Raw genomic sequence first — 17171 nt, forward strand, 5'->3', positions numbered from 1 at the left:
ATTAGTTGCAATTTCTGAGATCTATTGAAAAAAACTTGCTATATAAAATTATATAATATAATAATGCAGATTTTTATCTCTGACATATACAAATATACAAATGTATTTTTTAATTAACATAAATATACGAAGGCGCGTATTACATACCAAAATAATGACCGGATTTTCTTATATAGTTGATTCTTCTTGACTTATACGCACATTGTTGTTTCTTGCGTGCAGGGTAAGACGATGGGTTAATTTATTTAACCCATTGGTGAATATTCTCGACGGCAATTAGTGCTGAACGTGACGTTGAATAAATATCCTTTTACACACATATATTGTGTCTACGATAGCAGCAAATGTGTGTGCGATAAGATGACATCTAAGACAAAAACAGATGCAGTTTTAACTCGGTCTATTTATAACGAGAGACAATAATAGTTTCAACGAAGAATGGCTTTGATATAAATATATGTTAGCATATAGATATATAATATCGTAGTTATGTATCAATTCTTTCAATAAACAATCACATGCAAAAAAAAAAAATATAAAATTAGTGTTTGAAAAGTTAATTATGCATAATATATAAAATACGTATTATAGAATACAACAAATTTTAAATTTCACGAATGTTTAAGTAACATGTTTTGCTTTTTTCTTCTTACTTAAAAATAAGTATTTTCTTTTTAACTGAAAATAAGTAACTAAATTTGTGATAATTTAATGATTAGTAAAAAGATATCTCATTCTTTTAAGAATAAAAGATATTTTACTTTTATTACATTTGTAAAAATGTTATTTTTACTATAATAATATTCATAAAAATAAAAAATTTTCATTAATTAATTTAAATGTTACATTTATATAATTCAAATAAGAAAAAAATTTTACGATCCTGCCAGGATTCGAACCTGGAATCTTCTGATCCGTAGTCAGACGCGTTATCCGTTGCGCCACAGGACCGTCCTTGAATGTATGGTCTTTGTAACGGGTCATATTCATCATTTCCACAATTTTGTAAAACAAGATAATAGTCTTCAGCTTATCAAATCTAATAATATCAAATCATCTGTAGCATGTATTTTATTAGACGTCTATTTTTGGATTGTTTAAAAAATAGTAGCCCTCTGCTGTTTTCACTCTCTGATGTGAAAACACATATGTGAAATCACAAGTTTTACCTGAAATGCAAATATAACTTTACAACTTATGTCAGAATAAAAAAGCATATAAAAACAGCGTTAAAAATTAAATATTATTTTAAGAATATACGCATGCGTCTATATAGCTGAATGTTTCTTAAATGTCATCATGTTCGAATCATAAGCACGTGCAGAATTACGCACGTAGGGATATTATTTATTGCATGTAATACTGTGATAATGCGTCATGTATATTGTATAATATTGTGAGCTTAAGATTGCAATCTTAATACGTATTATGGTTTTTATCTTTTTCTCGTTTTGCGGATATCAATAAAAGAATACCGAACAGCTATATAATTTCCCAGATTGTACGATACGAAATATACGGCTTACTCTTATCTAAATTTTTTTCACGATCAACCGATATCATTACTTTATCAATGCTGAGTTGTATAACTATATAATGTGAATCAGTATGCATCATATGTATTGTGCGAAGAGAGGATATAAAAACTGCTTCAACAGAGAAGCTATAGAACTTTCATAAGAAATAATTAAATAAAATTATCATTGCTATATAAATAAAAACTAGTGCTAATCACAAGTAATAAGAGAAAAAATAAAATAAAAAAAATATTTATATATATATGTCATTTCGATACGATAGATATGAAATAAAATATATATTCTTCGACATATATACATACATTTTACAGGCAGATAAAATAACGCGATTATTTATCGCGCGCTTCGAAAAGCGACCTGTGCCCGAACTTGTTAACCGGTTTTGAGTCCTCGCATTTTGACTTCTTCTTAGAGCTTCTTCATGCTATCACACGCAGAATTAAAGATCCTCTTTTCCGCGGTGCAACTCGCTGATTCATTCGAACCCGTGCCCGGAGAAGTCCTGGTGAAGTCCTACCTGAAACGGAAGATAACGAGATGATCTGACGCGCTGTTCTACGAGATGACTCAAACAGCTGGCTATATTACCTCAACGTCTGATGCTTTTTCAACGAAATACGATAGGGCTGCTTAGCGAGATAGCGCTTATCCCGCTGACTTTACTCGCGAATGATGATATGAACACGATGTCTCGCACAGAGGTATCATCTTCGATAGCTTAAGCGGTAAGCGTTATATGTAAATATATATGTATATATATATAGATTTAGCGAGAATAATTAATCAGCGAAGAAACAGATACTTCTTTACAACCAGTAGCTCTATATTTAGAGCACGCGCTTCTAATGATCGTGAATGATTTATACGATTCGGTGCACAGGATGAATAAAAATTAGTAATTTATGCATAATTAACGTAACAATTACGTAACAATTTATATTATATAAATGTAAGTTTCCTTATTGCATATTATTTTAAATATTATGCTCAAACATTTATTAATCAATTAATCGCTGATGAACCAAAAACTATTGCATTTACAAATTAGTCAAGAATATTTTGGCTACAATGATACCCTATAAAATATTTGCGCGCAAAGATTTTTTCTTTCCATGAATATTGTGGAACTTTCGTGAACAATATATCAACGTTAATTATTAATTTGATATAATAATTTAAGCGACAGTTGAATATCATATTCAGACATATTCTAATACCTGTATAAAATCTAATATATATAATATATATAATTTTTGAGGTATAAACTGTCTCTGGTTCTCTCGTCCTGTTCTGAGAATAAAGGAAAACTATTTCTTTGTATCGAAAAGAAACGGAAAAGGAACAAAAACCTAAAGGATCAACAGATTCTTCGAATTCCTAAACTTGCTACAGTTGTAGCTATAACTACATATATTTTATACATGTGTGTGTGTGTGTATGTGTGTTGTAAGATTCGCGTGTATCTTTCGAAATAAATGTTAAACGGTGAAGAAAGAGACTTTTATAGCGAATTAGCATTTGGCGAAATATATCATTACCGAGTAGATGCAACATTGCGTTATGAAAATAAAAAGCAACATAATTCTTCTCTAGCCAATTTTCATTCATGGATTACGTCAGATATCAGGACGTAACAAACGTATGCTACTGACCCACAGAAGGATGTTAAAACAACTTATTACGCTTTATCGCGTAACAGGATATGATAATACGATAGACTTTGTTCTGTTTGTTTCTTATCCTTCTCTATGATTTCATTTGTAACATAAATTTAAAAATAGGTTGAAATTCTCTCTTGATTTACATTATTTTAGTTAAATTTTAAATATTAAAAAAATATACATTTAACTTTTAATATTTTGGAACTACGTAGTTAACTTTTAGATACTTTAATAAACGTAGTTTTTATATTTTTCAAGATTGTAATATATGTAAAACAAATAAGAAAGATTATTAATATATTAATCTATATAATATTATATATATAATTAACACAAATACACATTCATGATTATTCATCGACACGATGATGCAATCATCCTTTCTCCATTGTATCCGTGTAAAATAAATAAATTCCGGGATCAGAGAGGGAAGTAATCTACAAATTACAGAGTTCTCTATCCCTAGAATAAAGACATAGAAAACATTTTAATCGCGATTAGCGCTAATCGAGCGAAGGCGAACGAAGCAAAGCGCTCGGAAAGAATCCCACGCTCCCGCAGCCTCAGTAGCCACAGTCGCCATGGTAACAACCATGCGAAGAGCACGCCGCCGTGGCGAGGCGAAGCGAAGCGACGACGGTGGCCGAGCGACGACGGTGGCCGAGCGGCGCCGGAGTTCCCCGAACGGGGCCCGAGCCGAGAACGGCCGAGCGTCACCGAAGGAGCGAGAGCGCGTCGACGGGGAATCATTCCACGAAAGGGAGAGACGAGGACGGACGTGGAGGGAGGTCGCGGGAGAGCAGTTCGCTATTGTGTAGGTGGGGACGGAGTTTCCCTGCCGCGCCGCAGAAGCAACCGAGAACAGTTCTTGGTCCCCGACCGGCCTGCGTGTAAGCCAGAAGACGAGAAGGAGAGAGAAAGGACGCGAACGTGCGAGCGAGACACAGACAAGAGCGTGATCAGAGAGGGAGAGTTAGAAAGGGCGAGAGAGAGAGAGAGACACACAGGGAAAAGGGAGCAGCTCGTGGCGTGTCCTCGCGTGCTTGTGGTGTCGCGTCTCAAACGCAGCCATTACGGCAGAACCGCTCTCGGTGACGCTCGGTAACGTCGTGCGTAGTGTCGCGAACGCGTGGCCCGTTGTTGTCGAACGCGTGAATACAATACGGGTGTATACGTACCGGAGCGCACGTGTGCGAGTCCGAGGGAAATTAACGACGCCGCCGCGAGGGGTTGGTTGAGAGTCCGGTGTTACGCGAAACGAGGAAGCGCGGAAGCTGCCGAACGCGCACGACGTCCGTGGAAGCAGCGCTTCACGGAGGACCTGTACAATACGAATTCGGTTTGTGACCAGAGCGCACATCGGTTTGCAATCCTCGAAGGAGAAACGATTTATACGCGCGTGTGCGTGAGCTTCTGTGGTAGATAAATAAGAATTTCAGGAAGAGGGTAAGACTACAGGCCGCCATCATGTTTGACGTGTTCGGTTCCGTGAAGGGGTTGCTGAAGCTCGACTCGGTGTGCATCGACAACAATGTGTTCCGGCTGCATTACAAGGCCACGGTGATCCTCCTGATCATCTTCTCCCTTCTGGTGACGTCCCGGCAATACATCGGCGATCCGATCGACTGCATCGTCGATGAGATTCCACTTCACGTGATGGACACCTACTGCTGGATCTATTCGACCTTCACGATCCCGGAACGAACCGGCATCGTCGGTAAGGACATGGTGCAACCCGGGGTGGCTGCTCACATCGAAGGCGAGGACGAGATCAAGTACCACAAGTACTACCAGTGGGTCTGCTTCACCCTCTTCTTCCAAGCGATCCTCTTCTACATTCCGCGTTACCTGTGGAAGACATGGGAGGGCGGTAGAGTCAAGATGCTGGTGCTGGACCTCAACTGTCCGGTGGTGAGCGAGGACTGCAAAAGCGACCGGCGTAAACTCCTGGTCGACTACTTTACTACGAACCTACACTCGCAGAATTTCTACGCTTACCGCTTTTTCCTATGCGAGCTCTTGAACTTCATCAACGTCCTCGGCCAGATCTTCTTCATAGACTTCTTCCTGGACGGCGAGTTCACCACTTATGGCTCCGACGTCATCAGATTCACCGAGATGGAGCCCGAGGAGCGTATAGACCCCATGTCCCGGGTCTTCCCGAAGGTGACCAAGTGCACATTCCACAAATATGGTGCGTCCGGTACGGTGCAGAAGTTCGACGGTCTCTGCGTGCTGCCACTCAACATCGTCAACGAGAAGATCTACGTGTTCCTCTGGTTCTGGTTCATCATCCTGTCAATCCTGAGCGGTCTCAGCCTCCTCTATCGTATCGCGGTTATATTCGCCTCTGCGCTCCGGATGGTGCTCTTGCGAGCTCGTTCACGTCTCTCGCCCCAGGATCAGATCAAGTCCATCAGCGACAAGTGCCAGATAGGTGACTGGTTCGTCCTCTACCAGCTTGGCAAGAACATCGACCCGCTTGTCTACAAGCAGCTCATCGCCGACCTAGCAATCAAACTTCAGGGAAAGGAGAACGTTTAATCGCACGATCGGATCGTGCCGGCTCGGGAAAAGGACTTCTTCGGGGAGAAGTCCTCCGAAGGATCCCTTTACTCTGCCAGAGCAAAATGACTGACTTGCTCGTGAGAGAGCAGTTACAGCGAACGGTAGGACCAGTCTCCAGATTTAGGGACCAGGAGTGAAATAAAGGAAGGAGCTCGAATTACCGATTATCGCTAGGATGCTAGAAAGACGAGGATTTTCCAAGAATTTACCATCTCTTAGGCCGAATTGCACCGCCGGTTTGGTCCATCGTACTTCGGATTAATATAATTCGCCATCTTTTTTTCTATAGTACATTTTATACATATAATATGGATAAAAAAGAGAGAAAGAGAGAGAGAGAGAGAGGGGAAGATCTCGAGCTAATCGGACATTTTAGTTTTACCTTAATTAATTCTTAGATTCTCGAATTATATTCAAGGATATATCCTGAATCATAATTCGATTTACGTTAATTATCGGATTAATAATTTATATAAACCTCCCCCTGCGCTTTAGAATTCATACGTCGGTAAAGAAGTGAGATTTAGTCAATCGTGGTTAATCGGGAATAATAAAAAGTTTACTTTCTCTTAATTGTAGCTAGATAATTCATCATTAATTTTATTATTAACGTAGTTTAAGTTCGGCTTTCTTTGCCTGTGCGAATTTTCAATTCTTACTCCGAAACGAGAGACAAAGAGAGAGACGGAGAAGAACAATGTAACATTTTACACACGTCGGTGCAATTGGGCCTCGGTAGGTGGGTTCTTTTTTTTTCTTCTCTCTTATGAACCAAGACCTTTGCGTCTCGCCGCGTCTCTCTCTTTCGCGCGAGTGCATTTTACATGCTTGCACTCGACGGTGTTAGGTTTACGGTCGAGACAAAGCGTGCTGATTCGCCGCCTTCTTTCTTCTTCGGCTTCGCGTCGAAGTCTCTCTCTCCTCGTCTTCGAGGATCCTTTCACATCGAGGCGGCAGCCAAGTTTCCCATCGATTTTACATCCGCCTATTCCGCTCGTTTCTATTCGCTTCCTACATTTTTTTTACATCTCGTTTACACGCTCCTAGATTTTCTCGCACCAAGTTTTCACTCTTCCATCGAACTCTTATCTAACGTTTGCCGCTTTAATCTTCGCAAATTTTGCGTATTTCGCTATACGCGTGCGATGAGTGGAAATGTCATGTTTTTTTCTTTTAGTAAAACAAGTTTCTTTTCGTGCATATATATGCTTACGAGGCAGGTCGTTTATGACATCGACTGGCAAGTTTAGTTAATAATAATTTTCACTAATTGAGAGCTTAAGAAAAAGTTCCTTCATTCTTTTAGTTTCCTTTCGTCGAATTAATTCGGAAAAAAAGAGAGCCAGATTGTCATCCCGCGTGCGCGAGTTTTTATTCAACATGTATGTGTTCTCTGCGGCAAAGTGTACATAAAGCTGCAATAAAGTTTGCGGATAAAGCCTCTCATCATGAACAACATCCTACGGGCGTGTATACATATACATATGCGTGCAAGCGGAGAATAAAAAATCCCGGTCTTCCGCGAAGCGCTTCACCAACCTCTGCCGCGCTTGCATTCCTACGAAGCCACGAACGTGTACGTACATACGTCTTCGTTCGTTTGTTCGCGATGGAACGACCTGCCTCGCAAAAAGTTACACGAGAAAATCTAGGAGAGCGAAACGCGTGCGGGAGTTTTATCGAGTTCCGCGTTTCCTTTCTCTCGGAGTATTTATTTGAGTTTTACACCACATCGTGAGAAAAAATCCTTCGATAAAAACGAGAAGAGAGAGAAGGAAAAAAGAGAGATGGAGAGAGAGAGAGAGAGAAGAAGCACCTGTGAAAGAGCTTAAAAAGAGCGCGAGGTCCTCCCGGCACTCTCGGAAACCTTCGTTCGTTTAGAGACTTGGATAAAGCGTGTGATAAAGCGAGGAACGGCGTGTTATCTTTATTTTTGTTTTATTTTTCTCACTTTATTTTGTGCTTTATTTCTTTCGGTTTACGAAACCTGAAAATACATCTCAAGGACAGAAAGAGATATCTGTAGAATGGTTCTTGATATATTTAATTTATTTAACCGCAGAGAAAGATCTATTTGTATTTGTGAAGAGCTCGCGTGTGTTACTTATCGTAAAAGATTTATTTGACTTTATTCAATTATACGAACTCGTAACTTTTTTGTACATCTCTCTCATTTATGGTATAATTCTATATATGTTTTTTCATCAATCGCGCCGTTTCCCGCAAACCCTAACTTTTGGTTTCTTCACTACTACTGGCTATCGATTATGTAACTTTTTCTTAAGTGAAAAGTTACATAATCGATACCCCGTTTGATCTTTCTTATATATTTTAGAAGTGTATCGTAGGAATAGGTATGTATATTGTAGGCATAGTAGAGAACAAAAAATTTTCAATTGTACATGATATGAGCTTAGAGAGCGAGAGAGAGAGAGAGAGAGAGAGAGAGAATGAGAAAGAACGCAAAGGAATAACAAAGAGAAGAAAGGGGAGAGCTTTGTGTGTATGTATGTATGTGTGTAGATAGATATTAACGCGCGTCCGTCTTCCTCTTATTTCATCATTCCATGCCCTAAAAGACATGCAAGCACAATTTTCTATGCGAGGAACTGAAACTACGTCGCAATTAGATTACAATTGTTGCGCTCTATCTTGCGTCAGTCTTTTTTTTTTTTTTTTTTTTTTTTTTTTTAAATATATATATAACATAATATATATATATACATAAGATTAATGTATCGAGGGATCAAGTGTGTTGTACTAAGAATATTACACATGCGATATTCTTCGTCAATTATTTTTTACGATAGAAATTTACAATGTAAAAGTGATGTATCGAGGGACCAAGCTGGAATAGCTATGTTACGAGCATTCCTCAAATTTATCATCTCGATTTTTGCTTTCATGATACATATAAGACTAGAACGATCACATGAGAGCGTATAAGAATCGGCAATTATAATAAATATTAGTAATATTGCGACGTTCCAACATTGTCGCGTACATATCTCTAGGTGTAAAATAAAAAAAAAAACATTGAAATTATTATATCTAAATACAATTTCGCGAATGATAAGAATTATTGTTGGACTACATTTGTCCATCGACATCACGTTTGAGGTGATAGTTTAGATACGTAAAGAAATAAATAAATGAGAGGAGCGTTATTTTTTTATCGTTCGTATATTCTATACATAGCTCTTCTTTACGCGAAATGTTTTTTTTTTAATCCCGTTGACGTGTACGCATGTGTCTGGAATACTTAATATCGTATTCCGATCAGAGTACGTTGACTCGCTTGTATTATTCGATAGAAGCCGAAATCAGGTTTTGTAATACCGTTTTCAGCGATACCTTTCGCGAAGAAGTCCACGTAGGAGAGACACGTCAACGCTGATTTCATGCTAAAGATGATTGTCAAAGTTTTATCAAGATAGCAATAACGAGATAACAGATGATTGTAAAGGGCTAAACATTTACGATGCGGTACTAGTGTGTTCAAATTGTACAATGCTAACAATAAGAGCTCGTGCGATTATATTCACTATGATATACATGGAGTATATTTATATATGGATACAATCGCGGCCTCGACAATACAATATTTCGTATCTTATCTTAATCCTATGTATAAATACAAAATTGTATGCGCGAAAATGAAACATCACAATTCCTCGATATCTTTTTATCAAAGAGTTATAATAAAAATTTAATAAAGATTTATTTATATATATATAAAAACGATTAGAATGAATTTAAAAAAGGATTTCGAAGATTTTCTGTTTTGTGAAAACTGTCTAATCTGATATTAGCGTGTCAGCGTGAATTTCACGATACGTGAATGCAGATATTCTCCGACATATCTCTCTCTCATGACATTGTGACGTGTCCTGGCTCGAACGCGTATAAACACGCCTTTCGCGACGAACGTGTATGGAGCATACGAATGAATAGTTGTAGCGCTATATAAATAGGGATTTATTAAAGAGAGGAAGAAAAAAAAACGCGCGAAGCGATTTATATATATATAATTTAATTTTAGATATATGTATATATAATTACATATACATATATATGTATATTATATTGTGTGATCGAATAATATAATAATATAAGAATATTATTATATTTTTTCGATTATTCAATTTTATATACATGTATAATTCGCTTCTCCGCCATATCTAAAACATTTCCACGTGAGAGAGATCTTATGCTCAAAGTAAGACTGCCAGATAATTGAAACACTTTGCTCGTCGCCCCGTGATTTTGTATCACTTTTAGACGTATTATAGACAACACAAGCCATTATCCGGTTTCATATGTGTGTGTGATTTAACTTTTTAATTATTGTAATTTTATTTAATTTTATTTTTGACAAACTGTTAATCCTCGTGACAACTGCTTGATGCTACGAGTATAAACAGTCGCAGTCAGCATCGTGGAAAAGCGACATAATAATGTTTGTAATATGTCGTTTTTAGATGGGGATACACGAGATGTAGAGTTATTATTACGTAAATGCCGATTTATAAATGCCGGTATTATCTATTGCGTCACTTTACTCGACCTGTTAACTTTTCGGTTGAAGAACGCTCTTTTTTTTGCATAATATTACTATTACCTTTTTCTGCTTTTCGTGATGAGCGTATATTCTTCGCCTCGCTTTACTTCTTGTTGCTTTTTCGTGGCAATGATTGTCTTGACTTTTCATTTCTTCAATTTATTTCCTAGAAAAAAATTGCACGTGATGTGGGTTATGGCTGATAATAAGTGCCTAATTAACGCTAAGTATAAAATGCATTCCTCTTAATAATCAATTGATCATTCCTCACAGTAAAGCTCGCATTTTTGCGAAATAATTTACTTTTCTATTATAATTTTCCGTTTTCTATGAACTTTATTTATAAATATTGCAGAAAAGGATTAAAAAATTCTCAACAGAAATTTTAAATTCTAACAAGGAGAAATAGAAAAAAGATTGTATAATTTGTAAAGCTGCCAACATTTCGTCATCATCAAAAATTTGATAAAAGATACTGAAAATTAAATTAAAATGGAAATAAATAATGTTTATTAATTTGTATATCTCAAACTGCATACAATCAAGAAAAGAGGGAGATATTTTCTACTCGAGAAATATAAATTGTTATTATACCGCGACTAGATAATTAAATCTTCGCTTCCTTTTGCTCATGAATTTTACAATATACGGCGCTTCCAGCAGTAGGTGCAATGTGACACATCGATATTGCATTGTATTAATATACATGCATTCCTCTGCTCGATTTCCATTTATTCCATTTGAAAGAGAGGGAGAAGGTTTGTCCATACAGAAACATGTTCTCGCGCCTACTGCACAGTGATAAGACAGGAAAAATAAATAAATATATATATATATAATAGTATATATATTACATAGTATAAATATATAGGAGAGAGAGAGAGAGGGTGTCTATGTGGAAATAATTATGAATAACTTATAGTATATATATATATACATATTTCAAATGTGTCGACTTGCAACGCACAATATAAGATAGATTGGCGCATTGCCTTCTTTATATTTTAGGATTTTTTTCTTCGTTAATATCAAATAATTACAAAATAATTAAAAGTAGAAGAGATAATACCTATACTATCTGCGATATGATGATAGGGCTTAAAGAAAATGGTAGCTGTACGTGTCATTAAACGATAATGTCATGGGCCTTTTGTCCGTATTTGTATGTGTATGTGCGTGTGTAATTGTGTGTATATGTATGTACGTGATTGAAGGGTATAATTCCAGTCAGTTCTCTGTATTTTCGATGCTATACAAATACGAGAAAAAAAATTGCGCTCACGCCATCAAAATTCAGCATCAAAACATACGATACGTGCGTCATTTTCCGTGCGTGGCATCAGAATCCGATTTCGAAATTACTATCTCCTCCTTGGGAGGCAAATCGCCGTAAATTATAATATAAATTATTAGAAGAAAGAATGACGTGATTAAGGACGAGAACGAGAGACACCACCCCGACATACCCGAAGGACGAAGGACAATGTACATCGCTGCGTAGAAAATTATTATATTCTTATATTATATACATATATGTATGTATCTTTTACTTATATACAATATCATCGCTCTTCAAAGCCGCGTGCGAATGATCAAAATAATGTGCGGCCAGAGAACACACTGCCCTTCTAAAGGAATGAATGTTATATATATATATATATATATATATTTTAATACGAAAATGTTTTCTTGTGAAGTTAAACTAATAAACATCAACGATTATAAGCAACGATCATCTTGACATTTGTTCTTTGACATTTTCAGTGTGACCTCGTTTCTCCTCTTTCCCGCTTTTTCTGATAATTTACGTAATCATGGTAGATGCGCGGATTTTTGCTAGGTCAATGGTAAGTAACGACGTGGGTGTTTTATGAAATCTATTATATGACTTCATTACAGAAGGCGAGAGTATATGTATATTCTTTTAGTTATAAAGATATAGTTAAAAGAAAATTGTTCCATATCTTTGATTGTAAGAACAGATTCTGTTTTCAAAAATTTAGGATTATTAAGTGTGCTGAAGCCATCTGAAATATAGTGTTTCATCAAAATATTTTTTTCATTTGGCATTTAAATTTTCAGCGTGTGCTTTCTCATCTCTGACGTCACAATCTAATATGACTTTAACTGTTAATTTGAGACAATGTAAAGAAAAAATTCATTATTTATTATAAGCATTTAACATTTTAAGATTAAAATAGAGATAAGTAGAAATAAGTTTAAAAAAATCGTGCACTAATTTAGTGACATCTGCATTTTAATTTTATTTTTTATCTCAATTATATCTTTAAAATTGTATAAGTATGTATAACAGACACGAACGCGACAATAATGTTTCAGTCAATTAGCCGTAAATCAAAATCTGCACACTAATCTAAAAATTATATAAATAAAATTCAGAAAACTGGAAACGACAAAGCGTCTTTCTTTAATTATCCGTGCAATCATTTATATATCATCATCACGTTTCCTTACATTCGATATTAATAGAATATCGAGCGATAAACGCGAGCAACTACATAACGGACAATAATTAGGATGCGAACGATAGGAGATCCAGATGAGATGCGGTCGTAAATGATCATAAGCGAGTTCTCCCCTGAAACGACATCGATGTCGGGATCTAAAATCGGAGCGTAAACTGCGCAAAGCGCGGGCGACCCTTGCGACTTTCATCTACACATGTATATACCTACACTAAGGCAGCTGCCGATTTCATTAACGAGAGGAGGACTTCTGCACGTGCGTATGTGCTCTTGTCAGCGCGATTAACTAATCGGAGACGAGAAGAGAGACCGCATCGCGCGCGTTCGAGGTCCAAGCAATTGTACACAAATCGCTCCCTCCTGTGCGATCATCATCAGGTACAACGTTATTGCACTTGAACCGCATTAGCGGACTAAATTCTCCCGCGCGTACGAAATTGCCCGTCATTATCCGGAGGGGGAAAATTATCATCGTGAAGCCCGAAGCCAGATTCCTCGTCGAGGAATTTTGGTGCGAGATTCTAAGCGTCACTGTATATGTATATATATGCGGTTTATTAGAGCGATATTATACCTTCTCTCCCTGATTTTTATTTCTTTTATTTAATTAGCTGTCGCTAATTGCCACTTACGCGCGCACTCGTTAAACTCTGTTGCTTAACGGTTCATTTCGCGTTTGTGCGAAACTAATTTTAAACATTTTCCATGAATTTATCTAATATTTGTGTCATATCTGATATAACACACAAGCAAGTCTTATCACTATAATTACTTCCTCCAAGAGAAAAAAAATTAACTTAGTATTTTTTAATAAAAATTCCATGATAATTATTTTTTTTAGATAAATTAGATTTAATATATTTTTTCTCTTTTTTAATAGAAATTCCATTATCAAATTTGCATGGGTTAATTTAATTAACCCATGCAAATTAAATTACAATTACAGATAATTTCTTTCATTACATAATTTTTGTTTTATCTAAAGGCATCTTATATAAAAGTTCATAGACACGCGGAAATACATCGCCAGTAATATTCATTTAGCCTCACCTAATGAATTCTCGTAAGACGGTGAATTGCTCACAAATTACAGCTAAATGCCGATAGGAACGGTCGTCATACATTCCACAATGTGAAGATCTCTGCAACAAACACATATATGTATCAGTTAATGATCTCTGAAAACGTATATATATGTCAGTTAATTTTTTCTATACAAAATATACAACTTAAAAATAATACAACTTTAAAAAAAAGGATATAAATATTTCTATGTAGATGAATTTATTCTGCATCAGAATCTTTTGTATCGTTTACGATTGAAACAGTAGCATAAATTATGTGATAATTATAGGAATGTAAATGAGTGAAAAAGAAATTTTTGCACCTTTTCTAAAAAAATGTAATTTTCTTTATTCATTATATAATAAAACGAAAAGGTTTTAAATAAAAAATCAGGTAGAAAATGGACCAATATAAAAAAACCAGGCACAAGAAATTTATTATCTTTAAATCGCTTTGACTTGAACGTTTCGGTTTTTTGGATCATCCTTTCATTAATTGACAATAAATTGACAAAAATTACAAAGAAAATTCATGCGTCTTCATCCTCGGGAGGTCCTATACGTTTTTCGCCTGTTTATCTTTTCGCTTTGAGTGTCCTTTTTTTATTCAACTTTTTACCCATTTTCCCATCAAGATTTTTTACATGATTTTCTCCAATTTTCATCTCGATTGTCAATACCTAATTGTTAAGGATATTCTCGTCTCTTAATTAGTGAAATCGATGGATTTACCGAGATAAATCGATGTGAGAACGTATGAATTTCTTTTGTAATTTTATCAATTGAAAGGACCGAAACATTCAAACAAAGTCAAACAAAAAAGATGTTGCGCGGGCTTTTATTAGTCTGTTTTCTACCTGAGTTTTTGTTTTAAATTTGTTATCGAAGAAAATTTTTCCTGCCAGACATTGCAACGATTTCTTGTTAAGTCACCAAACAAAAAAATTGTTCAAGTAATAAATATTTTTCAATGTAATGTAATGTGTTTCAACTTTAAGTGTTGAAAAGAATAGCGCTTTTGATTTCGGAGGTTTCGTGTCAACGAAAAATCAAATTTTTTTATAAATTATATACAAGGTGTCCGGTAACTAACGGACCAATGATTAAGGGCGGATTCTCTGGCCAATTTGGAGACGATTTTTCCTTAGCAAAAAATGTTGAGAAGTCAATAATTTTCGAGTTATAAGCGATTGAAAAAAATGAGTTTTCTGAAAACTAAACGTTTTGGAGTTAAAAGTCTAACATAATTACATTCTTCAGTTAATTTCAGGTAGAGTTTACTATAATATAAAATTTTAATTTGAGGCTTAGTTATAAAGATACATAATGACAAATATTGGAAAGCTGTAAAAAAAGATGACCTTTTTCGACATTTTCGCTGAGGAAAAATCGTTCCCAAATTGACCAAAGAATCCATTTGTGATCGTTGGTTCGTTAGTTACCGGACACCCTGTATATTGGACAAAATGATCTGAAATATAAAAAAGATAAATATATGTACCCGATACAAAATAATGAGTAAAAAAAAATAAATAAAATGATGTATGCAACGGCTTAAATTCTAAGCGGGTTTCCGCATAAATCCGTCCCTGGATGGATTTCGAATCGGTGAAATACCGGCCGAGCCAGGGTACGATGGTCCCCGGCTGGTCCCCGATCGAGGTGTACGTGCGATATACAACGTAAGACCTCGCGCTGAACGTGGACAGGCGAGGACGGACCCTTTCTTTCGAGGACTCGTTCGCTCTGCCAGCGGCTCGACTCGCCGAGGCCAATGGCCGGTCAAAGTCCCACCTTCGACGTTCGCCAGTTTTTGCCTCCTCTCCTCGTTCTTCTCGGCCATCTCTTCGCCTGGTGTAGCGGTCTCACCCTCTCGGCATCGTCTTGGTCTCCCGTGGTCTCCGCACTCCTTGTACGCGATGACCTTAAAGGGAAAGGAAGTTCTCGTCAGAACTCGACGACGATGACGAACTAACTACCTGAGATCTCATTCGAGAATCTCGGATACGAATTCCGATCGATGAAAATTTATATAAATGATAAAGACGTTTATCTATCTCTAGGAACTTCACGGATGCGTTTTATCAAAATCTAAAATTGATAACAATATTTTTTTTCGAATGAACGATATTTCAGTGAAGACAAAAACGTGTTGACTCCTAAATCTTTTTTGTGATATACCTGTATTTCAAAGCCAATATTTGGTATTCTGGAAATGATCGATGAATCAAGATTTACTTTGACAATGGCAACGTTGTCGGAGCGAGTCTGGGAACGAAAGAAATTCCAACTTAGCTTCCGAGAGCGGCTATGAGCCAGCCTCGGATTAGCAACTGACACCTTGCATAAGCGCAGGAATATATGTAATGCGTTCAACGAGCACGTACGAGCTCGGGTTGCCTTTGTATACTCGCGTGTCGTGTCGTGCCGTGTCGTAAGTAGGTATCGTATCGTTCGAACGTATGATTCGTTCGTTAATAACTGGATTTGTAATTGGAGCTTGTTATGCGCTGGGAAACTAGATAACGTACAGTGAGAATTAACGCAAGTAATCATGCAATTTCAGTTTTAATTGATGACTATGTTACGCTATGACGTAAGAATGTTACACACGGACCATTCATCAGCGAAGATGCTCGGAAACTCGCAAGAGAAACAATCAGAATTTTATTCGCGGAAAAAAATTAATTTTCCTCGACGGAGATTACAGTTACTTTGCACCAATTAAATCTATTGATAAGCGATTTATCTAAATTACGTCACATTATACTATAACGTGTACAAGATTATAGATTAAGATTAAAAGAACAAGAATGCCGATATCTCTCCTTCTACAGAGAGAATTTTCTCTTACAATTTCTCTGAAAGTTAAATTAATCCTGAATATCGTCGTAGGTTCTCTGATTCAATAAGATATAAAATATGTTCGATTAATTTTATTATACATATGTATATACAATATTAATAATTTTTTTTTTATTATGGTAAATATTTTTAATCAGAGAAATTCTTTTAAAATTCTTTCACTATTGCCTCATGATTTTCAGGGTAAATTCTGTTAATTAATATTTCAAATAGCCATTAAATCATCAAATATGTCAAGTATTAATTTGATCCAGCGAATGTAAGTCGTTTGAGAGTAATTTATTCCACTATTCCTGCCCATAATTCCTGTCTGTCTCTCTCTCTTCGTCTACTCACATCATCATTCCATTACTGTATACTTGGGTATGTTAATTTATTACGCAATGGCAGATTTGCTCAAGTTGTTCCAAACACTATACGAGAGATCC

General features: G+C 36.3%; 2 protein-coding genes and 1 non-coding gene across 3 annotated transcripts in view; 1 reads left to right on the plus strand and 2 right to left on the minus strand.

Annotated features, from left to right (window-relative positions):
- Nucleotides 1–878: 878 nt before the first annotated feature.
- TRNAR-ACG (transfer RNA arginine (anticodon ACG)) lies at nucleotides 879–951 on the minus strand. The gene has a single exon. It is a non-coding gene; the product is annotated as a tRNA-Arg (tRNA).
- Nucleotides 952–3943: 2992 nt separating this feature from the next.
- On the plus strand, nucleotides 3944–12061 carry Inx2 (innexin 2). Its single transcript, XM_029320835.2, has one exon. It carries the CDS (start codon nucleotides 4667–4669, stop codon nucleotides 5741–5743), a length of 1077 nt encoding a protein of 358 aa, XP_029176668.1. The 5' UTR covers nucleotides 3944–4666; the 3' UTR covers nucleotides 5744–12061.
- The window catches only part of LOC114937711 (uncharacterized), a 123312-nt gene continuing 113183 nt past the window's right edge, over nucleotides 7043–17171 (minus strand). The window contains exons 4-6 of the mRNA XM_085483485.1: nucleotides 15673–15802; nucleotides 13865–13956; nucleotides 7043–10494 (exon numbers count right to left, since the gene is read on the minus strand). Of these exons, the coding sequence (XP_085339611.1) occupies nucleotides 10488–10494; nucleotides 13865–13956; nucleotides 15673–15802 (229 nt within the window). The 3' untranslated portion in view covers nucleotides 7043–10487. The remainder of the gene's footprint in view (nucleotides 10495–13864; nucleotides 13957–15672; nucleotides 15803–17171) is intronic.

Source organism: Nylanderia fulva, unplaced genomic scaffold (genome assembly GCF_048542155.1).
Source record: "Nylanderia fulva isolate GAGA-0341 unplaced genomic scaffold, ASM4854215v1 Scaffold25, whole genome shotgun sequence".
Lineage (NCBI taxonomy): Eukaryota > Metazoa > Arthropoda > Insecta > Hymenoptera > Formicidae > Nylanderia > Nylanderia fulva.

Coding starts and splice junctions, on each gene's coding strand:
- Inx2 (XM_029320835.2), top strand. CDS start 4,667: ATGTTTGACGTGTTCGGTTCCGTGAAGGGGTTGCTGAAGCTCGACTCG.